General features: G+C 37.6%; 1 protein-coding gene across 5 annotated transcripts in view; it reads left to right on the forward strand.

Moving 5' to 3' along the window:
- The window catches only part of tbc1d22a (TBC1 domain family, member 22a), a 397,563-nt gene extending 387,802 nt beyond the window's left edge, over nucleotides 1–9,761 (forward strand). For all 5 annotated transcript variants that reach the window (XM_061959781.1, XM_061959784.1, XM_061959783.1 and 2 more), the window contains one exon: nucleotides 7,699–9,761. In XM_061959781.1, the coding sequence (XP_061815765.1) occupies nucleotides 7,699–7,827 (129 nt within the window). In that variant the 3' untranslated portion in view covers nucleotides 7,828–9,761. The remainder of the gene's footprint in view (nucleotides 1–7,698) is intronic.
- The last annotated feature ends 1,836 nt before the right edge of the window (nucleotides 9,762–11,597 follow it).

Raw genomic sequence — 11,597 nt, forward strand, 5'->3', positions numbered from 1 at the left:
CATGAAACAGGCCTGTAGAGATGAAATAGTCTTGTGATTTTTTTCCCACACATACATATATTGCGCTCTACTACGGTATCGAGCACTATTTTTTGGATAACCTTATTAAGACATATATATATATATATATATATATATATGTACACCTATGTACAGTATGCATATGTATCGTGCTTTGTTTTGGTAATTTTGCTGTGTTTGAGGTCTATTTCTGTTTTCAGCACTCCTTTCTTTAGTTACCCCTCATTGCTAGGAGTGCTGATTGTGCACACCTGTTTTTGTGTGGTAATTAGGACACACTCGCTGCCAATCCCTCTCCAGCATCTTCATATGCCAGTGTTCCTCGCAGGATTGTCGTTAGCTTTACGCTACTATTTCGTCTCATGATTTCTTCCTCACGCCATGCTAGTAATTTGTGATCATGCCTCAGGCTTCACGTGCGCTTCCCAGCGGCACAATTAATTATTATTTTTACTAATGATGAATTTTTGCCTACTGAAAGGTTTGCCTGCGCATATTAGGATCACAAACACCGACGCCATGCCAAGACGTGACACTAGCTATGAAAATATTCCATTTCCTACTTTACTGAAGTTGTTATTATCACGGTCACGTTGCGGAACCAATTAAACCGCGATAAATGAGGCACAATTGAGTATATAACTTCCTCTTTCTAAAATAATGGTTTGGTGTGCATGAGAGAGTGGAACCGAAAACATAACTTTCTTTAGGCCTTTAAAGCCTGAACCAATAAATAATTGACAGAAAATTCTAATTTTTGGAAACTGGAGCTTTAATTGGTCCTGCTCAAAAAGGTTCATTGTGTCTTCTTATTCATATACTTTTCATTTTCAAACCATTTTTTACCTGAAATGTTTCGACTGATAGGCAACACGTCACCAGAGGTGGGTAGTAACGCGCTACATTTACTCCGTTACATCTACTTGAGTAACTTTTGGGATAAATTGTACTTCTAAGAGTAGTTTTAATGCAACTTACTTTTACTTTTACTTGAGTATATTTATAGAGAAGAAACGCTACTTTTACTCCGCTACTTTTATCTACATTCAGCTCGCTACTCGCTACTAATTTTTATCGATCTGTTAATGCACGCTTTGTTTGTTTTGGTCTGTCAGACAGACCTTCATAGTGCCTGCGTTTCAACAAATACAGTCACTGGTGACGTTCACTCCGTTCCACCAATCAGATGCAGTCACTGGTGACGTTGAACCAATCAAACAGAGCCAGGCGGTCACATGACCTGACTTAAACAAGTTGAAAAACTTATTGGGGTGTTACCATTTAGTGGTCAATTGTACGGAATATGTACTGTACTGTGCAATCTACTAATATAAGTTTCAATCAATCAATCAAAAGTGTGAAGGAAAAAAGACCCTTTTTTATTTCTACCGTACATCCCGTCAAAAGCCTAAAGACTGACTGCACAGTTCCTGTCTTCACAATAAAAGTGCCGCTCCATCGCGCCTGCGCTTTCAAAACAAGAGTCTCCGAAAGCCAGCGCAAACAAGCTAGCAAGCTACGGAGTTTGCCGCCGATGTATTTCTTGTAAAGTGTATAAAAACGAATATGGAAGCTGGACAAATAAGATGCCAAAAACCAACCACTTTCATGTGGTATTAGACAGAAAGGAGGAACTTTTTTTCCTCCTCCATTTGAAAACGTGGACGCTATCAGCACTACTGTCTGATTAAAATCAATGCAAGTCATCAGAATCAGGTAATACACCAACTTATATTCTTGTCTTCATGAAAGAAAGGAATCTATATGTGTTAAACATGCATGTATATTCATTAAAACACCTTTAACATGTAAACAAAAACGGCAAAATAAATAAATATAAATTATATACTGTATATATATATATATGTTTTTGTATATATATATATATATAAATGTGTGTATATATATATATATATAAATGTGTGTGTATATATATATATATATATATATATATATATATATATATGTGTGTATATATATATATGTGTGTATATATTTATATATGTGTGTATGTATATATATATATATATATATATATGTGTGTGTGTGTATATATATATATATATATATATATATATATATATATATATATATATATATATATATATATATATACATATATATATGTATATATATATATATATGATATTTGTGTGTATGTTACTCATCAGTTACTCAGTACTTGAGTAGTTTTTTCACAACATACTTTTTACTTTTACTCAAGTAAATATTTGGGTGACTACTCCTTACTTTTACTTGAGTAATAAATCTCTAAAGTAACAGTACTCTTACTTGAGTACAATTTCTGGCTACTCTACCCACCTCTGCACGTCACAGGGGTCAGGTGACATGTCAGGAGGAAATTCTTTTGAATACACCCAAAGTATTGTCTCACTTCCAAAAAATGTGAAAAGATTAGTTTGTCCTTTTAAACAAATCTTTTCTTTTCTTCTCTTTTTTTTTTTTTTTTTACAACAATCAATTTCGATATATGATTTTCATTTTGTAATATTTTTTGACACAGCTGGTCCCAAAACATTATTTTTATGTTGTTTTTATAACAAACCAAGCATATTGCAATACCCAGAAATATCCATCATGTTATTTCCAAACATAAAAAGGAACATTTGTCATCGTCGTCTCTCTCCAGCTGCTCCAGATTACTTGAACTCACTTTTTTTCAATCATTTTCAAAGTATCTTTAAAGTTATTATTTGTCAGCTAAAAAAAAATGTACAATATATTCAACATTATGTTTTTTTTTTGTATGTGTTTTTTTCTTCTCACTCATAAAAATCACAAAGCTATAATTTATTATCACAACAAACGCGGAGTGATCACCACCACGTAATAAAGCATATTGGTTTTGTATATTTGACCTGCTAATGTACTATATTGTGTAATGTAAACATCTAAAGGCTGTATGTGGCTCCATGGTATTTATAATGCATGAATTGCAAAACAGAAAATGCCAATTGACTAATTTCGAGTTACATTACCTTTTATAGCTGCTGTTTCAAATTCGATACACACATTTTCAACTGTTTTACTATAAAATATCTTTTGAAAATTAAGTAATTTCAGAAATACTTTTTTTCTTGCCTTTTCTTTTTCAACTTTGACAAAGATTCTCTTCAAATACTTCAAATATATTTCTTCTTTGTGGCAATCTTTCATGATCACAGGACAGCCCTCTTCTAAGTCAAATACTGCCCCATGTGGATTATACGTGTAATGCATGTATCTGATCTGATACGTCAGGCTCTTAAAGGAGAACATTATCACAATTTCAGAAGGGTTAAAACCATTAAAAATCAGTTCCCAGTGGCTTATTTTATTTTTCGAAGTTTTTTTCAAAATTTTACCCATCACGCAATATCCAAAAAAAAAAAGCTTTATAGTGCCTGATTTTAACCATCGTTATAAACACCCGTCCATTTTCCTGTGACGTCACATAGTGATACCAATACAAACAAACATGGCGCATAGAACAGCAAGCTATAGCGACATTAGCTCGGATTCAGACTCGGATTTCAGCGGCTTAAGCGATTCAACAGATTACGCATGTATTGAAACGGATGGTTGTAGTGTGGAGGCAGGTAGCGAAAACGAAATTGAAGAAGAAACTGAAGCTATTGAGCCATATCGGTTTGAACCGTATGCAAGCGAAACCGACGGAAACGACACGACAGCCAGCGACACGGGAGAAAGCGAGGACGAATTCGGCGATCGCCTTCTAACCAACGATTGGTATGTGTTTGTTTGGCATTAAAGGAAACTAACAACTATGAACTAGGTTTACAGCATATGAAATACATTTGGCAACAACATGCACTTTGAGAGTGCAGACAGCCCAATTTTCATCAATTAATACATTCTGTAGACATACCCTCATCCGCTCTCTTTTCCTGAAAGTTGATCTGTCCAGTTTTGGAGTTGATGTCAGCAGGCCAGGGAAGCTAGGGTCGATATTCTTCTCTTGATCATCTTCGGTGGCATAAGGGACGGTGTGAGCTAAGACATCCAGGGGGTTTAGCTCGCTCGTCTGCGGGAACAAACTGCCGCCATTGCTTGCCGTGCTAGCGAGGTCCTTTGTCCCTGAATTGCTCACACACTCCGGCAGATTCAATGGGGGTCTGGCGGCAGATTTCTTTGACTTTATCGTTGGAAATGCATCTGCTTTGAGTGTCGCAGGATATCCACACATTCTTGCCATCTCTGTCGTAGCATAGCTTTCGTCGGTAAAGTGTGCGGAACAAACGTCCAATTTCTTGCCACTTTGGCATCTTTGGGCCACTGGTGCAACTTGAATCCGTCCCTGTTCGTGTTGTTACACCCTCTGACAACACACCGACGAGGCATGATGTCTCCAAGGTACGGAAAACAGTCGAAAAAACGGAAAATAACAGAGCTGGTTTGACTCAGTGTTTGTAATGTGTTTCAGAAAATGGCGGATTGCTTCCCGATGTGACGTCACAACGAGAGCGAATAATAGAAAGGCGTTTAATTCGCCAAAATTCACCCATTTAGAGTTCGGAAATTGGTTAAAAAAAGATATGGTCTTTTTTCTGCAACATCAAGGTATATATTGACGCTTACATAGGTCTGGTGATAATGTTCCCCTTTAAGGAGAAAAAACTAAACAAATTACACTGATGATGTAGAGCAGTGTTTTTCAACCTTTTTTGAGTCAAGGCACATTTTTTGCATTGAAAAAATCTGGAGGCACACCACCAGCAGAAATCATTAAAAAAAACGAAAGTCAGTTGACAGTAAAAAGTCGTTGTCACAATTGTTGGATGTGACTTTAAAGCATAACCAACCATGCATCAATGTAGCTCTTGTCTCAAAGTAGGTGTACTGTCACCACCTGTCACATCACGCCCTGACTTATTTTGAGTTTATTGCTGTTTTCCCGTGTGTAGTGTTTTAGTTCTTGTCTATTTTGGTGGCTTTTTCTTTTTTTTTTGGTATTTTCCTGTAGCAGCTTCATGTCTTCCTTTGAGCGATATTTCCCGCATCGACTTTGTTTTAGCAATCAAGAATATTTCAGTTGTTTTCATCCTTCTTTGTGAGGACATTGTTGATTGCCATGTCATGTTCGGCTGTACTTTGTGGATGCCGTCTTTGCTCCACAGTAAGTTTTTGCTGTCGTCCAGCGTTCTGTTTTTGTTTACTTTGTAGCCAGTTCAGTTTTAGTTTCGTTCTGCATAGCCTTCCCTAAGCTTCAATGTCTTTTCTTAGGGACACTCACCTTTTGTTTATTTCTGGTTTAAGCATTAGACACATTTTTACCTGCACCCTGCCTCCCGCTGTTTCCGACATCTACAAAGCAATTAGCTACCGGCTGCCACCTACTGATATGGAAGAGTATTACACGGTTACTCTGCCGACCACTCAACAACAACACATAATTTGCAGACTATAATTACTGGTTTGCAAAACATATTTTTAACCCAAATAGGTGACGGCACACCAGACCGGCTGCACAGTGGTTGAAAAACACTGATGTAGAGTGGTTTTTATTTTATTTTATTTATTTTTTATTTTTTTTATTTTTATTTTTTTTAAAGAAATACAATCATGTGTGCTTACGTACTGTATCCCTGCAGACTGTATTGATATACATTGATATATAGTGTATATATTCTGTTTTTATGTAGATTTAATAAAACAATTAAAAAATGTTTTTATTTTTTTTTCATTAAATCTACATAAAAACAGAATATATTTTTTATTAAATCTACATTAAAAAAAATATATATATATATATACAGTGGGGCAAAAAAGTATTTAGTCAGCCACCGATTGTGCAAGTTCTCCCACTTAAAATGATGACAGAGGTCTGTAATTTTCATCATAGGTACACTTCAACTGTGAGAGACAGAATGTGAAAAAAAATCCAGGACTTCACATTGTAGGAATTTTAAATAATTTATTTGTAAATTATGGTGGAAAATAAGTATTTGGTCACTTCAAACAAGGAAGATCTCTGGCTCTCACAGACCTGTAACTTCTTCTTTATGAAGCTCTTCTGTCCTCCACTCGTTACCTGTATTAATGGCACCTGTTTGAACTTGTTATCTGTATAAAAGACACCTGTCCACAGCCTCAAACAGTCAGACTCCAAACTGCACTATGGCCAAGACCAAAGAGCTGTCGAAGGACACCAGGAAAAGAATTGTAGACCTGCACCAGACGGTGAAGAGTGAATCTACAATAGGCAAGCAGCTTGGTGTGAAAAAAATCAACTTTGGGAGCAATTATCAGAAAATGGAAGACATACAAGACCACTGATAATCTCCCTCGATCTGGGGCTCCACGCAAGATCTCATCCCGTGGGGTCAAAATGATCATGAGAACGGTGAGCAAAAATCCCAGAACCACACGGGGGGACCTGGTGAATGACCTGCAGAGAGCTGGGACCAAAGTAACAAAGGTTACCATCAGTAACACACTACGCCGACAGGGAATCAAATCCTGCAGTGCCAGACGTGTCCCCCTGCTTAAGCCAGTGCATGTCCAGGCCCGTCTGAAGTTTGCCAGAGAGCACATGGATGATACAGCAGAGGATTGGGAGAATGTCATGTGGTCAGATGAAACCAAAATAGAACTTTTTGGTATAAACTCAACTCATCGTGTTTGGAGGAAGAAGAATACTGAGTTGCATCCTAAGAACACCATACCTACTGTGAAGCATGGGGGTGGAAACATCATGCTTTGGGGCTGTTTTTCTGCTAAGGGGACAGGCCGACTGATCCGTGTTAAGGAAAGAATGAAGGGGGCCATGTATCGTGAGATTTTGAGCCAAAACCTCCTTCCATCAGTGAGAGCTTTGAAGATGAAACGTGGCTGGGTCTTCCAGCATGACAATGATCCCAAACACACCGCCCGGGCAACGAAGGAGTGGCTCCGTAAGGAGCATTTGAAAGTCCTGGAGTGGCCTAGCCATTCTCCAGACCTCAACCCCATAGAAAATCTGTGGAGGGAGTTGAAAGTCCGTGTTGCTCGGCGACAGCCCCAAAACATCACTGCTCTCGAGAAGATCTGCATGGAGGAATGGGCCAAAATACCAGCTACTGCAAACCTGGTAAAGACCTATAGTAATCGTTTGACCTCTGTTATTGCCAACAAAGGTTATATTACAAAGTATTGAGTAGAATTTTTGTTATTGACCAAATACTTATTTTCCACCATCATTTACAAATAAATTATTTAAAAATCCTACAATGTGAATTCCTGGATTTTTTTTTTCACATTCTGTCTCTCACAGTTGAAGTGTACCTATGATGAAAATTACAGACCTCTGTCATCATTTAAAGTGGGAGAACTTGCACAATTGGTGGCTGACTAAATACTTTTTTGCCCCACTGTATATATATATATTTTTTTTTTTTTAAATTTAAATTTAATTTTTTCTTCGGCCCCGTGGTTGGAGACCACTGATGTAGAGGACTCCAAAACGTATGTATCACTTATGATACGTTTGGCGTTAAAGTTAACCACACTAAAAAAAAGTACACTGATGAGGTTTGCACCGACATTTAAGGTCATCATTCCTTGTTGATGTTGTTTTCTCTCTGAATGTTCTGAACTCCTGCGCTCGCTCTTGTGATACTCCACGCACGCCTCAGCAAGCCCGTCAATGCAAAATGGAATGTTTCTCTCCTCCAACAGGGCCTGATGATTCTGCTGCAGAACCTTCCCACAATGCACTGGGGCAACGAGGAAGTCAGCGTGCTCCTGGCCGAGGCCTACAGGTTGAAGTTCGCCTTCGCCGACGCCCCCAACCACTACAAGAGATGATGACGCTGCGCCCCCCCCCCCCCCCCCCAGCCTCCTCCTGGCCATTCGTCTTCACACTTGAGCTATGAGAGATTGAAGTAACTGAGAGGGTGACGCACTGCACATGTTTTTTTTTTTTTACTTTTTACTTTTTGTGTTTTATCCCCCCCGAAATGCGTGGAAGGCGACCTCAGGTGCAACGTCGAGCGATTGCTAGCGATGGCCAATGAGTGTTCTGGCTCTTTCTCTGCAGAGATTTGACCTTTTTTTTGTCAGTTTTGTGCAGTCAATGGACGGCGGCGCAAAGGGCAGAGCACGTGGCGTCCATAACTGAACCTTCTCTCCCGCTCAACCTGACGGAACATCATTTTTTTTTTTTTTGCCTTCGCCTTGCCCTCGAGCGATGAGGATTGCCCCTCCTTGGAGTCCAGAGAGCTTCATCAGCATCCACATGAATCAAGCGCCACCGGGGGGGTAAGAATTTATCTCCCTGCAACATCTTATTTATTGGCTCCAGGGAAGTCATAAAGTGTCTCAATAGGACACGTGACGATTGGTCAAGGGACTTACCTTGGGAAAGATTTTTGTTTGCAAAGATTGTTGCAACAGGGATGGACGCCTTTCCATTTTTCTTCCCCCGCTCACATCATCAGCCTTTTAGAAGTTGTTTTTTTTATTTATTTTTTTATGATTTGTCTACATTATCCCATTAAATCGTGCCTGACATCAAGAAATATATATATATAAATATATTATTCATTTTTTTTTTTACATGTTTTTATTTCCATTTTTTGTTTAATGTTCTGGCTGTTGTGTGAGTTACAAACCCCGCCTCTATAATAGTGATTGTCCAATCATATGGCAGCAACACGTCCGTTTTAGGAAGTCCCTGATCATATTTCTATAATGACACACTTGCAGGTCACAATATTAGGCACACCTACAAAAGGGAGGACCAGCCAATCAACAATTTAAAGAAGGGCGGGGCTTACTGATGAATCACTTTTGTTTTTACTGCCTTGATTTGACAAGTGTAAAAAAAAAAAAAAAAAAGTTTATATTTTAGCCTTTTTTTTGTTGTTGTTTTTTTTTTAAATTGAATCAGTAGATAGAATTAATATCCGGCATCCCCCATTTAAGGAAGTGGGGGATTTATTGAAGCATCATGTTTGTTCTTATTGCCTTGATCCCCTAGAAAAAATAAAATAAAACAAATAATTCAGATTTAACAAGTGTAAAAAAAAAAAAAAATAAGTTTATATTTTAGCCTTTTTTTTGTTGTTGTTTTTTTTAAATTGAATCAGTAGATAGAATTAATATCCGGCATCCCCCATTTAAGGAAGTGGGGGATTTATTGAAGCATCATGTTTGTTCTTATTGCCTTGATCCCCTAGAAAAAATAAAATAAAACAAATAATACAGATTTAACAAGTGTAAAAAAAAAAAAAAAAGTTGATCTTTTAGACTTTTTTGAAATTTAATAAGTAGATAGAATCAATATCTGGCATTTCCAATTGAAGGAAGTGAGGGGCATATTGAAGCATCATGTTTGTTCCTATTGCCTTGATCACATTGAAAAAAAAAAAAGATTAAAATAATACACATTTAACAAGTGTAAAAAAAAAAAAGGAGATTTTTTTAGACTTTTTTTAAACAGTTTTTTTTTTTTACATTTGAATCAATAAAGATACTATTTGAGATCTCCAATTTAAGAAAGTGGGGGGCTTGTTAAGCGTCACATTTATTATTATGGCCTTAATCCGGCAAAAAAAATTGATAAAAAAATAAAAATACGGATTTAACAATTTAAAAAAGTTAATCTTTCTGACATTTTTATTTTTTAAATGTAATTTTACAAAATGAATCAATAGATAGAAAAAAATATCTGGCATCCCCATATTAAAGAAGGGCAGATCATACTGTAGCATCGTTTTTGTTCTAATCCCTTATTCCACAAATGAGGGAAAAGGGAAAAAAAACACCCATTCAAAAGGTTTTGTTTTTTTAAACTTTTTTAATTGTTTTTAAAACATGAATCACTAGATAGAATAGATATCTGGCATCCACAATTTAAGGAAGGGCGGGTCTCACTGGAGCATCACTTTTGTTCTTATTGCCTTATTCCACAAATGACAATTGTTTAAATATAAAAAGAGAGATTAAACAAGTGTTAAAAAAAAAGTTGCACTTTTAGACATATTTTTTAAACTTTTGAAAATTTATTTTACAAATAAATCAACAGAATAAATATCTGGCTCCTCCAATTTCAGGAAGGGCGGGGATTGTTGAAGCATCACTTTTGTTCTTGCCTTATTCCACAAAAAGACATTTGATTAAAAAAAATAACAGATTCAACAAGTGTAAAAAATATATTTTTAAAAAGTTGATCTTTCAGACAACTTTTAAATATTTTTTTTTACTTTTTAAATTTTATCTTGCAAATGAATCAATAGAAATAATAAATATCCTGCATCCTCAATGTTAGGAAGGGCAGGGCTTCTTGAAGCATCACTTATGTTCTTATTGCCTAATTCCACGAATGACAATACATAACATATATACAGGTAAAAGCCAGTAAATTAGAATATTTTGAAAAACTTGATTTATTTCAGTAATTGCATTCAAAAGGTGTAACTTGTACATTATATTTATTCATTGCACACAGACTGATGCATTCAAATGTTTATTTCATTTAATTTTGATGATTTGAAGTGGCAACAAATGAAAATCCAAAATTCCGTGTGTCACAAAATTAGAATATTACTTAAGGCTAATACAAAAAAGGGATTTTTAGAAATGTTGGCCAACTGAAAAGTATGAAAATGAAAAATATGAGCATGTACAATACTCAATACTTGGTTGGAGCTCCTTTTGCCTCAATTACTGCGTTAATGCGGCGTGGCATGGAGTCGATGAGTTTCTGGCACTGCTCAGGTGTTATGAGAGCCCAGGTTGCTCTGATAGTGGCCTTCAACTCTTCTGCGTTTTTGCGTCTGGCATTCTGCATCTTCCTTTTCACAATACCCCACAGATTTTCTATGGGGCTAAGGTCAGGGGAGTTGGCGGGCCAATTTAGAACAGAAATACCATGGTCCGTAAACCAGGCACGGGTAGATTTTGCGCTGTGTGCAGGCGCCAAGTCCTGTTGGAACTTGAAATCTCCATCTCCATAGAGCAGGTCAGCAGCAGGAAGCATGAAGTGCTCTAAAACTTGCTGGTAGACGGCTGCGTTGACCCTGGATCTCAGGAAACAGAGTGGACCGACACCAGCAGATGACATGGCACCCCAAACCATCACCCAACCATGCAAATTTTGCATTTCCTTTGGAAATCGAGGTCCCAGAGTCTGGAGGAAGACAGGAGAGGCACAGGATCTACGTTGCCTGAAGTCTAGTGTAAAGTTTCCACCATCAGTGATGGTTTGGAGTGCCATGTCATCTGCTGGTGTCGGTCCACTCTGTTTCCTGAGATCCAGGGTCAACGCAGCCGTCTACCAGCAAGTTTTAGAGCACTTCATGCTTCCTGCTGCTGACCTGCTCTATGGAGATGGAGATTTCAAGTTCCAACAGGACTTGGCGCCTGCACACAGCGCAAAATCTACCCGTGCCTGGTTTACGGACCATGGTATTTCTGTTCTAAATTGGCCCGCCAACTCCCCTGACCTTAGCCCCATAGAAAATCTGTGGGGTATTGTGAAAAGGAAGATGCAGAATGCCAGACCCAAAAACGCAGAAGAGTTGAAGGCCACTATCAGAGCAACCTGGGCTCTCATAACACCTGAGCAGTGCCAG

Source organism: Nerophis lumbriciformis, linkage group LG05, assembly GCF_033978685.3.
Source record: "Nerophis lumbriciformis linkage group LG05, RoL_Nlum_v2.1, whole genome shotgun sequence".
In the NCBI taxonomy this organism is placed as follows: Eukaryota; Metazoa; Chordata; class Actinopteri; order Syngnathiformes; family Syngnathidae; genus Nerophis; species Nerophis lumbriciformis.